General features: G+C 42.5%; 1 protein-coding gene across 7 annotated transcripts in view; it reads right to left on the bottom strand.

Moving 5' to 3' along the window:
• Positions 1-26,088, bottom strand: part of TOX (thymocyte selection associated high mobility group box) — a 650,413-nt gene that overhangs the window by 20,867 nt on the left and 603,458 nt on the right. For 5 of the 7 annotated variants that reach the window (XM_033933702.1, XM_033933701.1, XM_033933696.1 and 2 more), the window contains 2 exons: positions 13,333-13,719; positions 3,617-3,768 (listed from right to left, as the gene is read on the bottom strand). In XM_033933702.1, the coding sequence (XP_033789593.1) occupies positions 3,617-3,768; positions 13,333-13,719 (539 nt within the window). Of the gene's footprint in view, positions 1-3,612; positions 3,769-13,332; positions 13,720-26,088 lie in introns of those variants that run through there. The other 2 variants (XM_033933697.1, XM_033933700.1) reach the window with 1 other exon arrangement.

The raw sequence follows: 26,088 nt of genomic DNA, 5'->3' as shown, positions 1-26,088 counted from the left end.
CAGTGAAGTATTTTGTGTAGCCCCGGTTGAGGGCAATGCAGTGTTTTCCTTTGCTGCCCCTGGGTGTTTACTGTCTTGCCAGCTCCCTCCTGTGTCTTACTGCAGCGTTTGCACGTTTGTGCAGCCCCAGAAACATTTTATTCGGCCAATGCGACCCCCCAGAAACATTTTATTCGGCCAATGCGACCCAGTGAAGCCAAAAGGTTGGACACCCCTGATAGTCCTTCTTAATGGTTGGGCTAGGCCCTGTATGACATTGGTAAACAAGTGTGTACTCGCAGGCCTGCATAATTCTCATCCCTACTCTATGAATTTCCTGTTACCAAAGAAACCTCTGCAAGGGATGAGATCACTCCAGGGCCTATGGACTACCTCTGGACTACAGTCACTGGGCTTATTTTTCTTGGTATTGTGCCTGAAGATATTCACTAGCACCTAACCAGCAAAATTACAGTAGGTGATAGACGACTTAGCAAAAAGCGAAGGAACAAAGGGTAGAAAAATCAGAGAAAGGCAATAGAGGAAGAGGTAGGAAGGAGAGAGGAGACTGCGGATTAGGCCTTTTGTGGGGGATGGAGCGATAGGAGAAGGAGGGTCAGAAAGTTAAGGGGAGAATAGAGAGAATTACACACTGGAGATGGGGAGGGGGGTTATTAGAGAAAGAAGACCTGGGAAGGGGTCATTTATGGAAGAAAAGACGCTCAAAAGCTGCAAAGCAGGATATGGGAGTAGGAGAGAAGAAACCTAGGTTCCTTAGTGAAGCACTAAGCATTTTCCAATACAACAAGGTATTCTGCAATATATAAGAAGAGAACAAGCCTCGGACTGCTATACCAAAAACAACAAGAGGCACTGGAGATGTCACAGCCAACTGATGGATACCTCAGGCAGTTCAAGTCTCTCAGTTACACGTAGTCCTAGAACGTACGCAAGCACGTACGCTGACAGAAGTGAAGGTATGCTGCGATTGGCTGGGCTATCCTGAAGGATTCCACGTCCAGGAATCTGTTTTTCTTCTTGTGCTTGAACCTGTCTTTCGCCTTCGTGGAGTTGATCTACGGGATCCTTAGTAACAGTTTAGGTTTAATTTCGGATTCCTTTCATATATTCTTCGACTGCACAGCTCTTTTAGCAGGATTGGTAGCATCTGTTATTTCAAGGTGGGGTGCAAATGATAGTTTCTTACGGCGTAATATTGTCCCCTGAGAAGGGCGACGTTAGTCGCCGAAATTTGGATCTGAGTTGGGACTTTGCTTGTTGTTTCAAATTTTAAAAGACTTGTAACCGTCAGTTGGCTAGAATCAGAAAATAATATTAAATATGGAACTAAGGCCAATACTGGGCAGAATTGCACGGTCTGTGACTGTATATGGCCGTTTGGGGGAAGATGGGCTTCAATGGCTGGGAGGGTGTAGATGAGCTGGAGTAGGTTTTGACAGAGATTTCGGCAGTTGGAACCCAAGCACAGTACCGGGTAGAGTTTTGGATTCTTGCCCAGAAATAGCTAAGAAGAAAAAAATTAAATTGAATCAGGTTGGGCAGACTGGATGGACTATTCGGGTTTTTATCTGCCGTCATCTACTATGTTACTATGTGACATCTCCAGTGCCTCTTTTTGTTGTTTGTGATTCTGCAATATGTCACATTTCCTACACCTAAACAAATGGAGGGGCTGATGACTATAACGCTTTCTCTTTCAACATTTGATCATTCTTCAAAGTGAAGTGGAACATTATTACTGTAGATTGCTCTATATTTCCCCTCCATTGGTGCTTTCTGGAGGGTATTTGTGTTAGAGTCATTTGGATGGAAAATGTTTGACCTATTTTTGAAAACTTCTTTGGATATAATTTCTAAATACATGACTTGTACTTTGATGCTTTATTGTTCCACCACTGCAGTCACAGATAAAAAAAAAGAAGGTTGATTGTAGGCTTTCAGTGACCCACTGATTATTTTTCAGAGGAAAAGAGTGCTTTACTATTAAGTGTCCTGCTATAAGTTATGGGGCTCATAATAAAAACAACAACAACAAAACATCTAAAAAGTGGCCTAAATGGCTACTTGGACGATCAAAAAGCCTGATCGTCCAAGTACCCATAATCAAAGCTGGTTTTAGACGTATCTATGTTTCTATGTTTCTATGTTTCTAACTTAGGCCTTTCCCCTGCCTCTAAATGCACAGAGTGAAAAGAGGCATTTTTAGAGGAGGGGAAGGGACGGGCGGTGGGCTGACCTAGACCTAGGCGTGCAGCAGGTATAACCAAAACTTTAGGCAGGTTGCCTAGTCGGCACTTATACGTTTTGATTTAGACCAAGTCAAAACAGGTATAAGTGCCGAAAAGGGGCCACTGAGCTGATCGTGGCTGCTGCGATCAGCTCAGCGGCCTCAGTAGCCTGCCTACCCCCTACAGCAATGATCGTGGCAGGAGAGATGGCTCATCTCCCCTGCCGCGATACACCCTTCCCCCCTCCCCCCCCCCGACAACAATCAGGGCAGGAGGGAGCCCAAGCCCTCCTGCCCCGTGGCACCCCCAACACTATCGGGACAGGAGGGAGTCCAAGCCCTCCTGCCCTGCGGCACCACGACTACGTTTGGGGCAGGAGAAAGCCCAAGCCCTCCTGCCCCATGATCCCCAAACCCCCCCCGGGCCGAATCCGTTGGGGCCAGGTTGGAGTCCAAGCCTTCCTGGCCCGGCGATCTCCCCCCCTCCCCCACCAACACACGATCCGGCTAGGTGGGAGCCCAAGCCCTCCTGGCCCGCAACCCCTGTAATCCCCACCTCCCACTAAAATACGGGCAGGAGGGATTCCAAGCCCTCCTGCCCTCGACACAACCCCCTCAACAGCCGCCCCCCCCGAATCCCCAAAAGAAGGACATGTCTGGGGAAATCTGGATGTCTGGTAACCCTGTACATAATGTATCTGCCTCAAGAGAATATTGTACTTGTAGAAAAATCGTGTGGTTTAGAAAAAAAAAACAAAAAACAAAACTTGTACCACCATTAATAATGGACGCCCTTCCCTCATACAGGGGCACTTTTATTAAGCTGGAGTAAAAAGCAACCATAGCGTGCCCTTTCATGGGGTTTCCTGCAGTTTACGGCCATTTATACTGCAACAGTAAAATGGTCAATTTTCCCTTTTTAAAAAAAAAAAAAATTAATTGCCATGCGCTAATGCTATCATTAGCACATGGCCATTAAAAAAATGACCAAGCTAGCATTTACCAATACCTATTTTGTAGGAGGTGGAGGCTTATGTGATAATCCTGGGCTAACCAGTTAGCATGTGATAATGCAGCCATGCTGATTAGCACAGGAACGTCCGCTCTTCACCCCTTGACACACCCCCTCCAAGAAAAAATTAAAAGTATTATTTTAGCACATGGTTAGCACCTGCAGATTTGGAACTTTCTGCAGGACACATGGGTACATCCCATGGTAAGCTATTTTAAGACGGGATAGGTGCACGCTAGCGCCTACCCCAGCATGGTCTACAAAAGCCCTATGAGGAAGAACCATGATTATTTTTTTGTGACTCTCTATCTTCCTGCTGCCATTCACTTGTGTCATGTACGTAGCTCAGCACAAGGTGGCATTCACTCACTGCTTACCCGTTATTGCAGTACTCATTATTCCAGTCCACAGTCTGTGCCGGAGGATTTCTGCACCCTGAACGAACATACTCCATTGCTTGAGTAACAACTTGTGCAGCTGTGGATGTTGGGTTGATAAGATTCTGGTATTCTTGCTGAAGAGTAAATCCCTGAAGGACAAATTAAGACGGCAAAATATACAATCATCATCTATAAAGTCGTTCAAAATGCAGTACATTGCTTAACCCTCTGTTTCGGCACGTACAGGGTACAGTGCCTCTATCTGATTCTCTTGGCCTAATATTCAAAAGGTTTCACTGGATCATATAGCTATGCGAGGGGAAAGAAAAGTGTTTGGAAGAGAGAAGTCCCTCTTTGACAATAAAAGGCTCCTTTTACAAAGCCGCGGTAGAGGTTTCTACTGCAGGTCGGTGAGGTAAATGCTCTGATACTCGTAGGAATTCTATGAGCATCCGAGCATTTACCTCGGTGCCCATGATAGAAACCTCTACCGTGGCTTTCTAAAAGCCAGTAAAAGACTTTAAAATGTTAGGGGGGGGGGGGGGAATCAAATGTGAAAGAGTTTCTGCTTTTCCTGCAATTAAAACATTTTGGAAAAACAAGACAATTTTTCAAGCTAAGAAACTTATTATAGAAACAATGTGAGGCCTGAGGACAACTCAATCAGCATAGACACAGTCTGTTTGTCCCTTCCTGCTAGCATTTTGATTAAACTGAAGCATACACTGATAGTTAATCCCTAGAATATGCAACAGAATCTTTTTGAAAGACGCAGGCAGCAGGTGGCTGAGTATTTATTTGACTACACCTATTCATATATTGTTCTCTAAACTCTTTCCCTTCATTCAGTCACAAAAGGACCATCTGCTTCTGCTTTTATTTGCACTTGTTCTTTCTCAACTAGCTCAAAATTCAAGTTGAGCTTTTTTAAACAGTTGTTGCTGCAGTGAAAGGTTCTAAACTACTTATTACTGTATCTAAAAGCAGAGAAAATGCAAAACATACCAAGTATCTATCTATCTATGTGAGAATACAGGTTATATCAGCATGACCAGGTAACTTAGGTACATGACCAGTACATAAGGCATTGATAAGAGCGGAGGAGCAACTAATTGCTAATACAGTGGGCTGAGAACCTGGGGGTACTGGGTTCAGTTTCCATTGTGGCTTCTTGTGGTCCTAGGCAAGTTACTTAGGAGTACTTTTACTAACCCCCTCTTCTACGAAACCGCGCTAGCAGTTTTTAGCGAAGAGAGCCATGCTGTAAGGCCCGCGCTGCTCCCGATGCTCACTGAGTTCCTATGAGCATCGGGAGCAGCGCGGGCCATTCAGCACGGCTCTCTGCTCTAAAAACCGCTAGCGCAGTTTCATAGAAGAGGGGGTAATCTGCCATAAAAAGTGGCCGGTTCAATGAAAATGTATTAAACAATGGGCTCTCATCCTTGCAGAAGCCTGAATGTTGTCCGGTGAAAAGGCAGCACTATAGGGTATGCAGTAGAGTTTTCCCACCTTCATGGTGACAGTTTTTATAAATCTAAATAGAAGTTGGCTAACAGTCTTCGTCCCTTGAGGGGAATGTGAAGGATAGAAACCAATCTTTTAAATAATGGACATCAGTATGAGCCCTCAAAAGTAAACGTGGGATTATGGGCTCGGGCAATAACTCATAGGTGACCAGCACCAGATATAAGTCTAAATAAGAATTGTCCCATACATCATTTAGTCCTTTTCAATATAACCACTGTAACCAGTGTAATATAAATACCTTTTTAATATTACCATCAAGGGAGAAGGCAAAATGAAAAAAGTAGAAAAAAATCATCAATAAACTCCCAAAATCATCACAGTGAATGAGGTCCTTAAAGTGCAAGTGCTCTAAAAAGTTCATGCTAAAGTGCTTTGAGAAAATTCATACTAAAAATTCATGCTGGAAATCTTCAGTGTTACAAAAAATTGTTGCTAAAATTTGTTAATGTCTCTTAATAAGCTGAAAGTATAACTAAATGCATAAAGAGAATAAAAGTTCATGCTGAAGTAGATGAAGAAAAAATTAGAATTAGAAAAACTCTTGAATACCATAAAAGTTTGCAATAGATGAAACTATAATTCATAAGTTAAATTGAGAATAGTGTCCTAAACTGACAATTCATTGTGAAAAATTCATCAAAAACTATTAAGCACAAAAAAGTACTTAGCTGAATCTTATGAAGACAGTTTTTATACCCAGCACAAGAAAACTTTGGAACTGGAGACACGATTTAAATTGCATTTAATAGAAATATAGAAGGTGTGTAGAAATTTGAGCACTTGAAAAACTACATAAAAATGGCTCTGGGAGTTTTTATTTTAATGACCAATGAAAGAAACATTAAGCAGAATGCACTGAGATATTTCATTATTAATCTTTGCAAAGGCTTCTAAAGTCTTTTTCTCCCATCCAACTACATGTGCATTGAAATATAACGGTAGTTTCATATTCTTTTCTCTGGGCACTGGGTTCACTTACTATTGTGGCTTTTTGTGACCCTGGGCAGGTCACTTAGAGGTCCTTTGACTACGGTGCGCGTGATAGAACAGAGTATGGTATTAGGGTTCAAGAAGGGATTGGACAATTTTCTGAAGGAAAAGTGGATAGAAGGGTATAAATAGAGGACTACTACACAGGTCCTGGACCTGTTGGGCCACCACGCGAGCGGACTGCTGGGCACGATGGACCTTTGGTCTGACCCAGCAGAGGCACTTCTTATGTTCTTATGTTCTAGATTAGTGAGTGTTAAGTGTTATGCATCCATAGGTATACAATGAGCTGCACTGCATTTAGCGTGTACTAATCGTTGGCGCACACTTAGGGCTCCTTTTACTAAGGTGCGCTAGCGTTTTTAGCGCACGCACAAGATTAGCACATGCTAGCCGAAAAATTACCGCCTGCTTAAAAGGAGGCAGTAGTGGCTAGCACGCAGGGCATTTTAGCATGCGCTATTCTGTGCGTTAAGGCCCTAATGCACCTTTGTAAAAGAGGCCCTTAGTAAAAGGATACCTTAGGGGTCTTTTCTGATTACTAATCTGCTGAACCTTTAACTAGTATACACTGTTGTGTGAAGTCTGGAGAATCTAAAGCTATTTTTTTGACAGTTAAGGGCTCCTTTTACTAAGGTGCCCTTGCGTTTTTAGCGCATGCAGGAAATTACCGCATGCTACACCGCGTGCTATACTTCTAGGTCTAGCGTATGCGGCAATGTAGCGTGCGTTATTCCACGCATTAAAGACCTAACGCGGCTTAGTAAAAGGAGCCCTAAATGTTCTGAGAACTGAAGAACTAAAACTTGTCTCTTGGCTTGGTATTCTGAGAGGTTCTGTGGTGCAGAGCTGTTTCCAGTTAGTATTCCTGATATACTGGCAGGTCTGTGGGACTGTGAGATAATGACTGAGGAATTTCATTATTTCTGAATCAAAAATACTTGGATATGCAGATAAAGCTAAGGTTGCTCAGATATTGTGTGAGTGTGTGCGTTGAAACTCTGTGAACTGATTTCATATCAAAAGCATTTTTGAGGTTTTCCTGGGACAGTCAACTTAAGGATAAAATAATTATCTATTCTTTTGCACACAAAGTTAGAAATAAATGGCCTTAGCCTAAGAAGACACTGACTTTAGCCTGCATTCATCCAGGGAGGTTAGGGATTTGCTTCCTTTAATTTGTTTACAGATAGGATAGTAGCAAATATCTGATTTTCAGAGGAGTTGCTGGTTCCGGACAGGTGGCAGGACAACAATTCAGAAAATGCAAGAAAATAACAATACTGGTACAAACACGGTTTAAAAAAAAAAGTTATATTGATGTGCACACATATATACATTTTTTGTATTTTATTGAACTTTAAGACTGAGAAACATTCTCTGGTTTAAAGAGTCACCTAGTCAAATACTTATCTGTGGTTTTGGATATCCTAGAACAAAGTTGGTATTAAACTGAAAGGCTGTAAATATTATCACTAACTATAATGGTGTAATCAATGTAAATTTGGTCACACGTGAATGGTAAATTAGTTTTGGTATTCATTTATATGTAAATTGAATTTACCTTGTTTAAACAATATCTGATAACAATTGGACATATTTAGTTTTCTTTCACCCTCAATTGTTGCAACAAATTAATATAAATATTTCAATGTTTTATCTCTGTGTTAGTGTGAATTGAAGGGGAAACCTATTGAAACATCTGACCGTGATTATAACATCTCATACATTTAATTGCAATAATTAACCCCCCCCTTTTTACAAAAACCACGAAAGAGGTTTTTAGCGTTGGCCGGTGTGCTGAATGCTCTGCACTGCTCCGACGCTCATAGAAACTCTATGACCATTGGAGCAGCACAGAGCATTCAATGTGCTGGCCAGCCTTAAAAAGCTCTTGTGCGGGTTTGTAAAAAAAAAAAAAAAAGGTGTGAGGGGTAAATTGTAATGTAATTTCATCACATTACCACTAGGAGTTATACTACTACTATTTATTATTTCTTTAGCGCTGAAAGGCGTATGCAGCGCTGTACATTTTAACATACAATAGACAGTCCCTGCTCAGAAGACCTTACAATCTAATTTAGACAGGAAATTTCAGGGTTGGGGAGATAATGGTAGAGGAAATGATACAGTGGGTATAGATATCTGACCGCAGTAAGTAGGAGTTAAGAGTTTAAAACAGTTTCAAAAAAGTGGGCTTTTAGTTTGGATTTGAATACTGCTAGGGATGGAGCATGACGTATTGATTCAGGCAGCCTGTTTCAGGTATACGGTGCTGCAAGAAAGAAGGGATGGAGTCTGGAGTTGGCAGTGAAAAAGAAGGGTACATAAAAGAGGGGCTTGCCTGATGAACGGAAATCACAGGGAGGAGAATAGTGGGAGATAAGTAAAGAGGGATATTGGGGGGCTTCAGAGTGAATGCACTTATAAGTCAGCGAGAGGAGTTTAAACTGTATTCGGAAATGGATGGGGAGCCAATGAAAGTGACTTGAGGAGAGGGATAATGTGAGAATAGCGGTTCTCATGGAATATGAGTCGTGAAGCAGATTTTTGAATGGATTGAAGAGGTGAGAGACGGGTGCGCGAGAGGCCTGAGAGAAGTACGTTGCAGTAGTCTAAGTTCGAGGTGATGAGAGCACGGACAAGGGTTTTAATAGCGTGTTCAGAGAGAAGAGGACAGATTTTGGTTTTATTATAGAGGAGGAAGCGACAGGGTTTGGTAGTTTGTTGGATCTGAACAGAGGAGAGGGAGGAGTCAAAGATCACCCCAAGGAAGTCTCTTTTTAGAGGTGCCTGGAGTCATATAGCCAAGGAAATACAACTGTCCTGTTCTGCTAGAAAGATGGTTGCTGAAGTTTAGAGAAAGAGAATGGTATCAAGGAACTTCTCCCATTTTATCTAGCTGAAGGAAGCGTATATGATTCCACTTTAGTTAGCGGAAAATATATATGCACAAGCAACCAGTTGCTCATACCTAGTGACATAAACATGTAAAACATGACAAAGTGCAGAACAGCTGCATACAGATACCAAATTAAGGTATACTTAATGTATAGATCACAGAACATGAACAACCAAAACTTATTTTAGTCTTTTCAAGTTTATCCAGTACATGAAGAAAAGAGTTGGAACACAGCTTGTTAGTAAATATTTGTGAATTAGTTATATAAGTCCTCAAACAATGATGAAATGTTAAAAAAAAAAACCCCAACCCAAAAAAACCAAATGTTTACAAAAACAAGTGTTTAGAGGGCCTAATTAAACAATGCTAACTATTTCGCATTGTAATGCTCCAGAGAAAACCACCAACTGTTGTGCAACATGCCTGGAATTTAAAATTTCATTTTCTTATGCCAGCCTGAAATAAAAATTGAGAACTTGATAAAGATTAATTTGATGTCAGATGGGACATTTGGTCTTTAATTAGATTTCTGTTGCCCTAGCCATTTCACTCTGCCACTGTAGCGAGTTTTGAAAAAGCCTGCAGCAGAACTGAACAGCGATCCTCATCTCCACACTTTACCAGGAACTAATTTCATTTCCTGCCTGTCTGGAGAGGTATTTTCAACAGGCATCAATGTTTTTGTCTTCACAACTGATTTATTCATCAATCTCAATGTGATTTTTTTTAAACCTTTAAATTGCATCCAAATCCTAAAGCATCTGTTTATTACAGAAGGAAATTGAAAATCTGTCTGTGCGATATCATACAAAGATTTTTTTTCCTTAAGGTTATAAAGGAAGTTGACAGATATTAATGATTTTTTTCTTGACCTCATTCTGAGGCATGGTGCAGCCAAGAAATGAATTAATCTGGACAAATAAAAACAGGTTCCTGGATAAACTAATATATTCTCTTTTTTTTTTTTTTTTTTTTGGGTGGGGGTGAGGGGTGCTATTATTGTTGCCAGACTATGAAGTATTCACTCATTATACATTTGTTAAATGTAAGTACCCCCCAGCATAATTAAGAAAGCAATTTTCAAAGCTAGTTATTATAATTCAGTGTTCTGTTTGAAAATTGCCCTCATCTACCCAGTTAAGGGGGTCGTTTGCCAATAATTAGCATGTGTTACCTGTTTGTTTGTTTTCCTTTGAAAATTAGCAAGTGCAAAGTATGGCCCTTCCTGTTTTACACCTATTATTTGTATACAGGCAGGTTGATATTCAGAGCAATTTTATTGTTCAGAAATGGCTCCTGGCCAGTTCAATTGCCTATTCAGCACTAAGGAATAGGTTCGCTAAGGACACCGATTGTGTCCCGACCACTTTGCGAACCTGACCTGATTCACTAACCTTCCTCCTGCACCCGATCTGATCATGCAAATGAGGGGGAATGGCATGCAAATGTAGGCAGGCAACAATTCACTAAAAAAAAAAAAAGAGGAACACTGACTAGGCTGGCCGATCTCAAAACAAGTGATTTCTGAGAACCAGTCGCACACGTCCTGCCGATTTTCCTGCTCCATTGCCATCCTGAAATCCCAGCCAACATCCACCAGCCCTGCTCTCTGCCCCGAGTAAAGCATCTCCTGCTCTCTGCCGACCAAAAAAAACCCTCTCTGCTCCCTGCCGCGATTCTCCTGCTTGCCGCCCTGCGCTCTCTGCCCCAACTCTTGCTGACCGCCCCGACTCTCTTCTCTGCCCCGATTCTCTGCCCTTCCCTGCAGTGTGAGCCTGTGGTTTTAACCCGTGGGTTAAAACCACGGGCTCGCAAAAAGTAAAAAGCAGTCTACAGCCCTTTCACCTCTAAGTGCAAACACCCCCACCGGAGCCTAAACTTTGGGCAGCCACTTCCTGCAAGCATGGGAAATGTATAGCTCCCGCTAATTTGGCAACACATTTTAGACAGAAGGCAGAAGGGAGTAAAAAAAAAAGTTTCCAGTGTGGAGAGCATGCGCAGACCATCTACAGGCAAAGCAGATGGTCTGCGCATGCATCAGGATCGCTCTTCAGCGATCCCTGTTGTCGGTGGAGGGGGGGCGTTCCTCCGATCGCCCCCACTTGAATATGGACCCGTCGTGATTTGGTTGGCCTGCCATGGATCGCACACAGATCCGACGCTATCGGTCAGATTAGTGAATCTAGCCCATAGTGCTAATTTTCAGCGACTGCCGAAAATAACCGGATAGCATTGAAATGAAGACAGGTCATTTTTGGGGTGTTCCAGGGATAGAGTCAAAACCTTAACCGGCTAGGGTAACTGCATAAATAGGACTGCAAAAAAAAAAGTCAGTCCTATCTTATGCAATGCCCCATAGCTGCTTAAGTGCTGAATATTATAATTAACCAGCTATGCATTAACCAACAACACAAACCTAGAAATTTAGGCCCCGATTCTATAAATGGTGCTGTTGTTGGCGGCCACCTTAAAAGCGACTGCCAATCGCGTGTCAATCACATGACGGCGCCGTTTACAGAATTGTTCCTTCGGGAAAGGTAGGCGCCGGACATATAGGCCAGAGTTTTCAAGGCCTACATTTCCAGCACTTACCTTTTACACGAATCGCGTCTCCAGAGGCGCTTTACGACGCCTAACATCACTTTCAGCATTAGCCAAGCCCACAGTGGTATTAGGCATCCTAAAGTGCCTCCAGAGGCCTGATTCTGTCACTGTGTTTTTAGATGCCTTTAATTTTTGTTTTAAGTCTGCTTTTAAACAGCATTTTGAACTTAACTTAGGCACCGATAGGATACCTACCGACACCTAAGTTGAAGCGCCATTTATAGAATATGGGACTTAATGCCGGTGCCCAGCATTAGATTTCTAGGTTTAACACTGACAGCTGATGAGTGAATATCAGGGCCAGGCTTTTAACTCCTGGAAACTTAACCCACCACAAGAAAGTCCCTTGTAAACATTGCTATCACTATACATGCTACAGAATTGACCAACATATTTAGAGAGTCCAATTTCCAATCAGGTTATTCTACCATGTTAAAACCCAAATAAACGCCTTTGAAAAGCCCTATCCTGGTACTCAAAAGCGACAGCTCAAATTATTCTCGAATGCTCTCTCTTACATTAATAGTGCCATTGATATAAGAATACAAACGTATACCATCAATTTGTAAAAAAATTGCGAAAGGAAATACACAACACAAACAAAGTAATATACGTGAAAGATGCTGCTACATTTTTATGGAAGTTGTACTTAATCATTCTGAATTAATTTATAAATAACAAAGCTGCACTATTTCCTATTTAGAACCAGGGCTCAGTTTCTGGGGCAATGGCCTAGCACAATGTTTCTCAGTCAGGTTTTCAGGACATCCACAATGAAGATCCACGAGAGAGATTACCATGAAGTAGAAACATTGCATGCAAATCTTTCTCATGAATATTCATTGTGGATATCCTGAAAACCTGATTGGCTGGAGTTCCCCCAGGACAGGTTTAGAACACAGTTCTATCATTTCTTTTCCAGCTCCAGAACAGCAGGGGTATTCTGCTCCAGCCCCTCTCTTTCAAGCAGCCTGCAGGGAAGAGGAGGGAAGGAATGAGCCTGGAGTACAGTGCAGAACAGTCACTCTACTCCCAAATACAGTCCCTCTTCTCCTGCTGCTTCTGCCCTTGGTTCTACCATTCCTCTCCTGGATCTACAGTTCCATTTCCTCTTCATTTACAACTCTCCCCATAAAACTGCGCCGTAATGCTTAAAATCACATAGCCGTAGGGGATGTAGTAACTTGCTTAATGAGTTATAATGGGTGGAGGGGGGAGGTTCTAGGGATCTTGCTTCCTTGTGTGCCATAGGGGGACGGGGGAGGTTTGGGAGGGGTGGGGGTGGGGCTTTGAAGGTTTGTTCTTGTTGTAATGTTTGGTTATTTGGGGAAGTGCGTCACCAGTGGGTGTATTGCGCATGGGTAAGGTGAAAGGGGGAGGGGTTTTTACGCTGTATGTATAAAATATTTTGAATGACACTATTGCACTGTTTGTTTTGAGCTTTTGGCTTTATTTGTTGTCATCAATTAAAAACCGTAAAATCACATAGCCACAAACCCCCTCTTTTACAAAGGTGCGCTAAGCTTTTTAGCGCGCACTAAATAACGCTAACATGTGCATTTTATCCTATGGACGCGTTAGCGGTTAGCGCATGCATTGATTTAGTGTGCGCTAAGTCTGCGCTAAAACACTTAGCGTGCCTTTGTAAAAGAGGGCCAAAATGTCACTAGAGCAAACAATTTAGACTAACCTGCTGCATTGTAGGTGAATGTAAAGCAGGCTGGACCTGCATTGGTAGCTGGCTTCCAAGAGACTGTTGCATCGTAATATTCTGGTGCTGCTGCATGTTGAGGTGCTGGTGGAGTGGCGGGCTAATTTGAATCGGAGGAGGTGGAGATACAGCCATGTTTGATATGGAAACAGTCACTGGCAGTTGATTGTTGGGCTTGGGGGCTATGCTCCTGGGGAGACTAGAGTGCATGGCAGGTATGTGAGGATTCATTCCCGGCTGCTGATGGTAGGGGGAATTGAGGTACAGTGCGGAATGAGCCTGTGCCTGCCCATGAAACACTGATGGTTTGGAATTCATCATTTGAGAGGGCTGAGGTGCCTTCACATCAACAGGTTCACTGTAGCTCTGTTGAGAAAACAGACAAAATGTTAAGCCTTAAAACTGTCACCCTCGTTTTCTTTCTTTCTTAGGATTTATTTACCACGCTTTTGAACGAATTCACTCAAGGCGGTCTACAACGAGAACAAGTCAAACACAGGCAACAATTACAGCAGGAAAAATATTCAAATAACAATACAAGTAATGGCTTAGTATGCTACATTACAACGTTGACACACGCTATAATAAAACCCTTAGCGCACATGCGCACTTCAAACTTCGTGCCTCCGTGGTGCCGTGCTCCCGCATGCACAGTAGGACCCTGCGGCATTTTCTCTATCGGCCTCCGTTCTCATGCGCATATGCGGCAATGGCTTCCCCCCTCCCACACCCCAGCCAACCTGTGCCTCGACAAATGGAAAATGTCCAGGCCTCTAGGGATCAAGGCACCTCTGCCAGATGCACAGACAGGGACTAGCGGGGTTTCCCCAGCCCAAGGCTGGACCAGCAGTGGCAGCAGCCGCGGTTTCATCAAGCAGCCGCGGGGCATTTGCTAGGCCGGCCCACTTTGATAATGCAAGGCAGGTCGGTCTAGCAAAAGCCCCAAGGCTGCCCGGTCTAGCGGATGCTGCACAGGAGGGAGCAGGTAAGGGAGAAGGGGTACTACTGGATGGGGGGAGGTAAAAGTAAGGGAAAAGGGCTACTGCTGGACAGGGGGAGCAGGGAAGGGGTGCTGCTGGACAGAGGGGAGGTAAAATTAAGGGAGAACGGCTACTGCTGGACAGGGGGAGCAGGGAAGGGGTGCTGCTGGACAGGGGGGAGGTAAAAGTAAGGGAAAAGGGCTGCTAGCACCCATTAATATAACAGGCTAAAAAACTAGTTACACAATAATATTGGCATAACTGGTTAACGTTTTAGTGGTTAAATCATGGATATTAAATGCTGGTTGCCGGAAATGGCCCAGCATTAACTATCTGGGTTTAATGGAGATGGTAGACACCAAAGCACTGCCCGCCGCAGGCTGATTATCGAGTCCATTTTTTCTGTGAAAAATGTTTCCAGGACTGATGTTGTACATTTCTGAACTGTGATTTATGTTTCCAATCACAACTATCATATTTTATTGTGCCTTTTGTACCTTACTTTTTATGGATCATGGATTTGATATATTGCCTTTCGGTGGATACAGGTACTTTCTCTGCCCCTAATGAGTTCACAGTCTAAGTTTTATATCTGGGGCAATGGAGGGTTAAATGACTTGCCCAGGGTCACAAGGAGCTGCAGTGGAGGTTGAACCCAGTTCCCCAGGTTCTCAGCCCACTGGTCTTTTTGACTGATAAAGCAGTACATACACACAAGAAAATGTATATATACATCAGCATAGCCTAAATAAATTAGCTTTGCCTGTTATAAATATATTTGTAAGTGTATGTGTATGTGTATATAATATATTTATAACAGGCTATGCTAATTTATTTTTAAAGTTTTGCTATGTTATTACTACTACTACTATTTATTATTTCTATAGCACTGAAAGGAGTATGCAGCACTGTACATTTTAACATACGATAGCCCCTGCTCCAAAGAGTTTACAATCTAATTTAGACAGGACATTTAGGGTTGGGGAGATTATGGTAGAGGAAGTGAGTATAGGTATCAGACAGCAGTGAGTGGGAGTTAAGAGTTGAAAGCAGTTTCAAAAAATGGACTTTTAGCTTAGATTTGAATACTGCTAGGGATGGCGCACGACGTATTGATTCAGGCAGCCTGTTCTAGGCATATGGCGCTGCAAGAAAGAAGGGACGTAGTCTGGAGTTGGCAGTGGAAGAGAAGGGTACAGATAAGAGGGGCTTGCCCGATGAACAGAGATCATGGGGAGAAGCATAGGGAGACATAAGTGAAGAGAGATATCGGGGGGGGGGGGGGGGGGCTTCAGAGTGAATGCACTTTTAAGTCAGCCAGAGGAGTTTAAACTGTATTCGGAAATGGATGGGGAGCCAATGAATTGACTTGAGGAGAGGGGTAATGTGAGATTAGTGGCTCTCACGGAAAATGAGTCATGAAGCAGAATTTTGAACGGATTAAAGAGGTAAGAGATGGGCACATGGGAGGCCTGAGAAAAGTACTTTGCAGTAGTCTAAACGCAAGGTGATGAGAGCATGGACAAGGGTTTTGGTGGTGTGTTCAGTGAGGAAAGGACAAATTTTGGTAACATTACAGAGGAGGAAATGACAGGATTTGGCGGTTTGTTGGATCTGAGCAGAGAAGAGAAAGAGGCATCAAAGATCACCCCAAGGTTGTGAGCTGATGAGACAGAGAGGAGGATGGTGTTATCCATAAAAATAGAGAACGGCGAGAAGGGCAAGGGGAGTTTAGGCAGAAAGATAAGGAGTTCAGTTTTAGCCATATTCAGTTTGAGATGGCAGTGAGACATCCAAGTGGCAATGTCAGACAAGCAGGCTGAAATTCAGGCCTGAACTCATGTAGAGATATCTAGCATGTAGATCTGGGAGTCATCAGCATAGAGGTGATATTGAAAACCATGAGAGGAGATCAGTGGACCAAGAGAGCAGGTATATATGGAAAAGAGGTGAAGGCCCAGGACAGAGCCTTGGGGTACGCCAACAGACAGTGGGATTGTGGTGGCGGAGGATCCACCGTAACATATGCTGAAGATACGATGAGAGATAGGAAGAAAACCAGGAGAGAGCAGAACCCTGGAATCCCTTCAACACTGTTGACTACCACCTCCTTCTCAACACATGGTCCTCACTGGAATCCCAGTGAGGACCACGTGTTGAGAAGGAGGTGGTAGTCAACAGTGTTGAAGGCAGCAGACAGATCTAGAAGAATGAGGATAGAGTAGAGTCCATTGGATTTGGCCAGGAACATGTCATTAGAGACTTTAGCAAGGGTAGTTTCTGTAGAGTGGAGAGGGCAAAAGCCCGATTGAAGCGGGTCAAGAATATTATAAGAAGAAACGAAGTCCAGGCAACGATGGTGAACAGCCCATTCGAATAGTTTGGACAGGAAGGGGAGGAGGGAGATAGGGCAGTAGTTGGAGGGAGATGCAGGGTATAGCAAGGGCTTTTTGAGGAGGGATGTAACTACAGCATGTTGAAGACATCAGGAACTGTAGCAATGGAAAGAAAAAGGTTGAGGATGTGTCAGATGGGAGGGATTACAGTGGGAGCGATGGATACGAGTAGGCGGGTAGGAATCGTATCAAAGGAACAGGTGATGGGTTTGGAGGAGGAGAGAAAGTGAGCAGTTTTCTCTTCCATGACTTCAGAAAAGGAAGAAAGGGTCGTAAGAGTTGAAGGGAGGTTGACAGAGTGGACAGTCGGAAGAGGTGGTGGGGGAGGCAACATTGTTGAAAATTCAAGGTGGATCTTGTGAATCTTGTTGTGGAAGAACTCTGCCATCGTCTGGGGGGAGAGCGAAGAGGGGATAGGAGGCGGGGGTACTTTGAGAAGAGAGTCGAGCATGGCAAAGAAACGGCGAGGGTTGACACTAAGAGAGTTAGTTAAATGGTTGTAGTAGTCCGGTTTGGCAAGCAAGAGGGTAGATTGGAAGGACGTCATCATGAATTTGAAATGAACGAAGTCAGCAAACATGCGGGATTTAAGCCAAAGACGTTCAGCAGTTCGAGCACAGGAGCGCAGGTAACGGATTTTGAGGGTCAACCACATCTTACAGGATGGGAAATGGGAGGGGCAAGGGTATCGATAGATGATGAGAGAATGGAGTTATAGGAGAAGACAGCTTCATCGGTAGACTTTTTGACATAGTAGTAGAAAGGAGAGATGAGACAGTGGTAGAGAGCGTATCAGGGTCGATAGCCTGAAGGTCCCTAAACATAGTGATCAGTCGGGGTTGGGGAGGAGGATGATGAGTCATGAAGGTTAACAGCTGATGGTTGGAGATGGTAAGATTTGAGGTGCAGAACTCGGTAATAGAGCAGTTGGAGGAGAGGTTAAGGTCAAGGCAGTGGCCTTTCTGGAGAGTAGGGACACTAAGGAATGGATTCAGACATTGGGAGGGGAGGGGGCGGGAATTCTATAATCTAGCTCCAGGATGTAGGTGCCACAATAATATATGCTTAGCACCAATTGTATAATGGCTTCAGGGTACGCCTAAGCCATTATAGAATACCAGTGCAAAGCCACACTACACCAAAATTGAGGCATGCCTACTTACAACAGGTCAATGGCTGGTATATACTGATGCACCTAAGTGAGCCATGCAATGTGTGCAACTGATCTATTCTACAAGTTGCTTGACTAGATGCCCATGGCCTACGCCCCCTCACAGTTACATGGTAAGTGGCTTTACTGCACATTATAGAATAGTGCCTGGCACTCTCGTATGCTAATTATTGATGCCTCTAATGTGTGTCAGTGCTATTTTTCTATATCAGTGGCCTCTAATGAATGGCCCTCAAAGTCCTCCATTGTAGTCCTCAAATAGTTAGCTGAAATGCTCTTTCAATCCTGTAAATGTGTTAATTTTAATCTTGCTCACTTGATATATTTATTTATTTATTAAATTTCTATATCGTTTTTTTCCAAAACGGTTTACAAAAAGTTACATACATAAAATATAAAAATCAGAACAAGATGGAACAAAAACAGACAGATTCAATCTTTACATAAGGTCAATTGCTCAAAGAAATGCATCTACAAATAGTTGTATTTTTAACATTTTCCTAAATAAGTTCCTGTCTCTACATTTTCGAATTTGACCAACAAGGCTATTCCGCAACTTAACTCCTGCACATGTGAAAGTCATGGCATTCGTTTCTACATATTTAGGATTAGCAATGCTGAACTTTTGGAGTGCAATGATCTTAATGGATGATACCCAGACATCAAACTCTTAAAAAATTCAGGGATCGTACCACATAAAAATTGGTGACATAACATAATTGCTTTGTATTGAATTCTAAATACAACTGCAGTTGTTGGAGATATGGAGTAATATGCTCATATCTTGATGTTCCAGTTATCAATCTAGCCTTGGCATTCTGAACCACCTGCAAGCAATCTCTTAAGTGTGTTGCTCAAGTGTCTCATTTATGGAATTTGCTACTGTTGACAATCCAAAATAAAGTGAGTTTTTAAATATATCCTTGAAGTAGATTCAATATTAGTATTAATTTTTAATATTTAATACACAGACAGGTCACAGTGATTTTACAAAATTAGTAGTATGTGTAAGCTTGAAATTTTTTGGTTGTCCTCAGAGCTCTCTCGTATTCACACTGCGACCCTTTACATGAAAAAGACTGGAGGCCACTGTTCTATACTATTAGTTGCCAAGTTGTAGAATGAAAGGGGCTTATATTTTTGGCTTCTAGTAGGTGAATAGCAGCAGAACAAAATGAATAGCTCAGAGCAAAATGTCTGCTTGTTTGGTATTTAGTAGTTGTTTTTTTTTTTAAATCTCAGAAAGTTATTTTCAAGTTCAAACCAATATTTTCAAAAAGGAGCAGATGACAAAGCCAGCAGATATATTCCAATATCAACCTCCAAGTCACCTCTGCTCTTAACCCAGAAAGGATTATTTGCCCATTGAGATCTGTGGATTATATTTACCTACCCAGACCTCAATAAGTAAACAGATTTACTCCTGCTCAAGTAGACTACCTTTTGCCTACCTAGTGCCTGTTATTTTTCATAGGAAGCCTGAATCTACTGAGGCATTTAGTCAAGTCCTAAAGTCTGAAAAATAATCTTCTGAAGGAGGCTCACTGCACTTTGGGGCCCTTTTATTAAGGTGCACTAACCGATTTTAGCGTGCGCTAAATGCTAAGGCGCCCATAGAATATAATGGATGCCTTAGCATTTAGCATGCGCTAATCTTTAGCGCGCCTTAATAAAAGGACCCCTGTGTACTTTTAGAGCCAGCTAGGTATGCCTCAAATGCATTTCCATTTTAGTTAGAGAGTGCAAAATATAGCACCGCCATCTTGAACCTCTTTTATATAGACTGCTCCTAATTGGAATGACCATAGGATGTGATTGCATGAGATGATCTTAAGGTGGCCAGACTGGTTGAACAGGTGGCAGCGAAAGCTAGAAGGATGCTAGGTTGCATAAGGAGAAGTATGGCCAGTAGGAAAAAGAAGGTATTGATGCCCTTGTATAAGATTTTGGTAAGACCTCATTTAGAATATTGTGCACAATTCTGGAGGCCGCACCTTCAAAAAGATAAAAAGGATGGAGTTGGTCCAGAGGAAGGCTACTAAAATGGTGTGTGGTCTTCTTGATAAGGCGTATGGGGAAAGACTTAAAGATCTCAATCTGTATAGTTTGGAGGAAAGGCGGGAGAAGGGAGATATGATAGTCGTTTAAATACCTACGTAACATAAATGTGCATGAGTCGAGTCTCTTTCATTTGAAAGGAAACTCTGCAATGAGAGGGCATAGGATGAAGTTAAGAGGTGATAGGCTCCGGAGTAATCTGAGGAAATACTTTTTTACAGAAAGGGTGGTAGATGCATGGAACAGTCTCCATGAAAAGGTGATGGAGTCAGAGACTGTGTCTGAATTCAAGAGGGCCTGGGATAGGCACGTGGGATCTCTCAGAGAGAAAGAGATAAAGGTTACTGCGGATGAGCAGACTAGATGGGCCATTTGGTCTTTATCTGCCATCATGTTTCTATGTTTTAACTATGATGAATGACAATCAACTTTCTATCAAGTGGCCATCTTAGACACAATAATGGTTTAGGTGGAACATTGCTCTCAGTATTCTTTCTTTCAAAGTAGGAAGAAATGTCTCTAAATGTGTCATTGTTGTGACTTCTTCTGACACATTATTTGAATCGCATTTCAATAGGATTGCATAATAGAAATAATGTGGTGACACCCATCTCCCTAAATTTCCCATGGGAGGAAAGAAAATTATATTTTCTTCTCATGGAAAATAACAAGTGCTGGGCAGACAAAAGGTAGTTTTTTTTTTCTCTGTTTCTATTTGAAAATTTGGGTTGGACTACTACTATTACTATTTATTATTTCTATAGCGCTGAAAGGCATACGCAGCGCTGTCCATTTTAACATACAATAGGCTATGAAAGTAGCCAGATGCATACTAATTGGATATATATTTTCAGCTAGGAATTTACCCAGGTAGCTATTTAATTACCTGGGCAGATTCCTTAGAAAACTGCTTTAAATCTGCCTTTGCTCTATTTATATCCTTTCATGGGTATCAAAAAAAGCTAACCCATCAATTTTCAACATTATTAGTAACACTGATTGCCACAGGCAGGTTTAGAACCCAATATTCAGTGCTGAGATACATCTGGCTATTGGCACTGACTATACTGTATGTGTTTTGATTTTGTCTTCCGCTCCAACTGCTCAATCATCTCTACCTCAGTTCTTCCCCTCGCATAAATCTCACAACTCATCACCCTGCCCCCCCCCCGTGAAAAACTCTGTAACAATTTTTTAGTTGCATCAGAAGCAGAAAACCAGCGAAAGAATCAGTGGGACCATTAGATGATTAAGGGACAAAAGAGGTGCTCATGGGGGAAAGAAATGATTCATCTTGGCCCTTTAAGGGCCACCAATTCATCGCTGTCCTTCCATTGTGGCTGATTCAGAGCCGCCAGTTCAGCGCAGCATTTTCATCACTGGACGTTCCTTCAGCGCTGGGGTTTTTTTTTTTTATCACCGTTCCACTTTAATTTTGCTTTTCAATGCAGTGGCTTTTTCTTTTTTACTTTTATGTCAACTTTTGCACAGAAAACACTTTAAGACTGCTTTCACAGTTCAGCGCATTGCACAGAAAACAATTTCATTTTGCAAAACAAGATTTGAAAGATTTACTTTTGCAACTTACAGAATACTTTTACAGTTCAGCACAGCGGTTCAATTCCTTTTGCATAGAAAACACTTTAAAACTGCGGCAGTTCCATTCTACTTTTATGTCACCTTTTGCACAGAAAACACTTTAATTTTTGCTACTTTTGTAACTTACAGAATATTTGTTTAACCTGCTTCTCCGTGTATTCTATTTCTCTTTGACAAAATAAGGCAATCTCTGCATTTTTTTCCATGCTATATGGCCCCCACCTCTTGTGACATCAGGCGCTGTGAACACCATAACGAGACATCTGCACCATGCCTTAGCTGAAAGTTAAACTGTATGGCCCCCCATGTGACATCAAGGTGCCTTGAACGCCATAAGGAAAGTTAAAATATAAATCTTGTTTTGCAAAAGAAAGTGTTTTCTGTGCAATGCGCTGAAGTGGGTCAGACCAATGGTCCATCTAACCCAGTTTTCTGTTTCCAACAATGGCCAATCTAGGTCATACTACCTGGCAGAAACCCAAATAGTAGCAACTCTGAAAATGAAATCAATGTTTTTTTGGGGGAATTTTTTTTTTTTTTTGGGAGGGTGGCAGGGATCCTGGAAGCTTGAATGCTGTACCATTCAATCCACCCCCTCCCCTTTGTCCTGCAAGTCAAAGATACATACAGAGACAACACAATTACAGGTAGTCCCCAGGTTAAGAACAAGCTATGTTTTTAAAGCTGTTCTTAAGTCGGATTTGTATGTAACTCAGAACTTCTAGATTTTAAGATTCTTACTGCTTACCTCTGCTTCCAGCTGACAAAAGGGTCAACTGTCCCTACCAGTGTTCTCTCTAAGGTACAGCATACACAACCACACACTGTTCTTAATGTGGCCATGCATCATTCCTGAATCTGCTACAAGAGAAGGGTAGGAGCCATTGTCTTACGGAATAATATTGCTTGGAACTTCAATAATGAGTAAGAGTCCACTTAAAAAACAAATGGATAAACTCCTCTTAATTATAACTGGAGTCACGTTGCAAATGATAATATGGAATTGGAAGCAATGGGATAGATTAAAAGTACCATTCTGGGGCTCATAATCAAAAGAGAAAAACGTCCAAAAACTGGCCTAAGTTGGCACTTGGACGAACATTTCTCAAAAACGTCCAAGTGCCGATAATAAAACCGAGTTTTGGACGTATTTCTAAATGACCTAGGCCTTCATAGTGCCACTCAATGTCCAAAGCTAAATGGGGCGTTTCGTGAGGCGTGTCGAGGGTGGGAGTTGGGCAGGACGTGGGCCGGCTTAGACTTAGTTGTACAGCATGTATAACCTAAAGTTTAACAACAGAGCCTAGATGGAACTTGGACGTTGTGACTTAGACCATGTAAAACATGGTCTAAGTCACAAAAACCTACCTAAACTCACCAGATAAGCACTTCAAACACATAACACAGACTCCCACACACTATCCCAGTGATCACCAACCCCCCCTAAAAATTATATTCACAATTTTAAATTTCAGCCTCCAGACCATCATCATCTGGCCGCCTGGAATAGGAAAGCCTAGTTGTCCAGCACAGAGGCAGCTTAAGTCATCTTGGGAGTGGGTTAGGGACCCATAAAGAAGAGGACCCATGCCCATAAGCCCCTGTAATCACTGCATTGATACTTAAACATGTGCACTGCCCTATATACCCCCAAAACTCTTTTTGACTGGCATATAAGTGGGCTCCTGCAGCCATAAGGGCTATTGGGGTGGTAGATAAAGGGTCTGGGGATTCTGGAGGTGGTTTTGGGGATGCCCCCATGATAGTGATGCTGTCTCGGTAAAATGCATTTAGGAGTGGATTATATATAAAAGTTAATTCTGGACTGTGGGCATTTAAGAACACTTTTTTTAAACACCTTTTAGAAAGCCATGATAGTGATGCTGTCTCGGTAAATGCAACGAAGCCCATTCAATTCCTATGGGCTTTGGTGCATTTACTGCGGCAGCATTGCTACCAGAGCTTTGTAAATGAGACCCTTGGGGGGGAGTTCATCAAGGGGCACTAACCGATTTAGCACATGCTATCCATTTGCATGCATTAAAGCAGTTAGCATGTGCTAAATCGTTTTGTACTCCTTGATGAATTCCCCCCCCCATAATGAACTGATGAAAATGTTTTTAATGATATCGTTAATAATTCCACTGAAGGATTTCATGGAGCTTTTCTTATATAGTAGATAGGTCTCTAAAGATTCCCATGTATTCTTTTCCTGCCTAAAAGAATAGGGGATTAGACCGATGAGGAGGATAGCTACATTGGAAATTCTGTACTACAACAGATTAATTCTGTACAGAAGTAGCCGCTGAGGTCTTTTCTCACAGTAGGTAAAATCAAAGAGAAAGAAAAAATGGAGATTTCAAATGTGTGGTAAAATGAAGAAGAAACATTGGAGTATATCAGAAGATTTTTTAAAATATATTTAATAGACAAGGAATGAGGATTTAGTTGATAGAGTTTGTAAAATATGTCCCCAGCAGGGGGCACATATGTCTAAGAAAGAGGAAGAGGAGTAGTCATTGCAGACACACCCCACCAGGTGGTGACCTGGAAGTTAGAGGGTAAAAATCGAGGCTTTGATTTTTCAGTGATTTGAGCTGGATCCAGGTTCAAAGCACCTCCATAGACTTTAAGGCAGCTTAAATGGAATATTGAGGAAATTCTTGGAATCACTGCCGGGCACGGCGGTAACAGCTCCGATGCTCACCAGAATTCTATGAGCATTGGAGCTGTCACCGCCGTGGCTGGTGCTAAAAACCGCACTATGGTTTTGTAAAAAAAAAAAAAAAAAAAGGGGGGGGTTAAAAGAGGCAAACTTGCTTTTCAAGGATTTACTCCAATGAATTTGTAAGCTGCATAGATACAGGTTGATTTAAAGTGTGTTTGAACTACAGTGGAAGACCTGCATTCGAGCTGAGAAGAGAAGCAGGACTTTCTTTATCTAGAGGAAAAGAAGAAGAGGGTCTATGAAAGGAGAAAGTACACTTTTTGTCCAAGATACCCTAGCGTGCATTTTCTAGTGTTTCTGTAAAAGAGAATTCAGGCAGAAAAGGGGAAAGCCCAAAGGAAGCAAAAAAGGATCTTTGGAGTAGCCTGAAAAGGTGTCTAGAGACAACAGAAACACCTGCATGTCTGTGAACTGCCTAAGCAACTGTCAAATTGACTTTATGAATACAACCAGAAGACATATGCCTTTGCGAACATTAAAAATCAGAAAACCTTATTTATTTTGGAACAACGCAATCTGGTGTAATGTTTTCCTTATTTCAAGACTCCAGAAGGATCTCCATAACCTTAAGAGTCTTGAAGCAAAGCTTTTTTTTTTCTGCCAAAGAAACCCCAGAAAGCTCCATGGTTGTGTGATGGCTCACCTCCCAGATTACCTCTTGTCTAGTAAGATAGAAGGAGTGCTACGGTACAAATCTAACGGCCTCTTTTACAAAGGCGTGCTAGCGACTGCACTGCACTAATGGCCATGAAGCCCATAGAGATTTAAAGGGTTTCAGGGCTGTTGCCGCGCGGCTTTGTAAAAGAGGCCGTAAATGTCAATGAAAGAAATGCCTCTAGTCAGGATAACCAAGAAACATATCACAGCTTTTTCTGTGTGTTTGGCTCCTTTCCCCAGGTTTATTTGGTTTTCACACTGGACATCAAAAACAAATATCACAAATTATGGGCTCCTTTGACAAAGCCACAGTAGAGATTTCTGCCACAACCCAGTAAGGCGAATGCTTTCATGCATGTTAGAAGTGATTGGTGAGTATTTATTTTATGCTACTTAACATACATTTCACCATTACAAGAGATTATAAGTAAAAAGCTATTTTATAAGAGGTTCATGATGAAATGTCAGTGATTCTCAAACTAATCTTCAGGACATACCTGGTCAGGTTTTCAAGATATCCACAATGAATATCCTTGTCTCCGCAGGGAAAGGAGGGAATGCGCGTGGTCACTGATCACGGCTCCCTCCATCCATTCTGATAGCCGCCGCCTGATCGCCGCACCGCCGCTGAAGCATCTCCCTCCCTCCTTCCCTATACCTCTTTAACTTCCCCGGTGCGAGCAGCATCTCCAACTTGCTGCCTGTGCCGTCCTCAGCTCTCCTTCAGACGTCACTTCCTGGTCGCAGGACTAGTATGTGACATTAGAGGGAGAGCCAATGTCGCTCGCGCGGGCGAAGAGCTAGAGGTACAGGGGAGAAGTGAAAGTGTGTGCACAGTGGGGGAGGGGTGGGAAGGAGCCGGGGTGGAGAGGTGCTGGTGCTCCTACCAAGATGGCACCCAGGGCGGTCTGCCACCCACCTCCCCTTACTGCACCACTATTCCAAGTTTCTAAGTTTATTCAGTGTTTTTAGAGCTGTACAGAATAGTATGGTTTACTATTTTGCCTTATACGAATATGAGGGGCTGCTGAAAGGTTCTCAGCCCAACCAAGAAGGAACACATAAGGTAAAGTTGGGAGTTCTGATCGATAAGTCAATGAAGCCGTCCACGCAATGTGCGGCGGTGGTGAAAAAGGCGAACAGAAT

The sequence above is a fragment of the Geotrypetes seraphini genome, chromosome 2 (genome assembly GCF_902459505.1).
Source record: "Geotrypetes seraphini chromosome 2, aGeoSer1.1, whole genome shotgun sequence".
Classification (NCBI taxonomy): domain Eukaryota; kingdom Metazoa; phylum Chordata; class Amphibia; order Gymnophiona; family Dermophiidae; genus Geotrypetes; species Geotrypetes seraphini.
The sequence above is the reverse complement of the archived record's forward strand: the minus strand, read 5'-3'. Positions and strand labels throughout refer to the sequence as shown.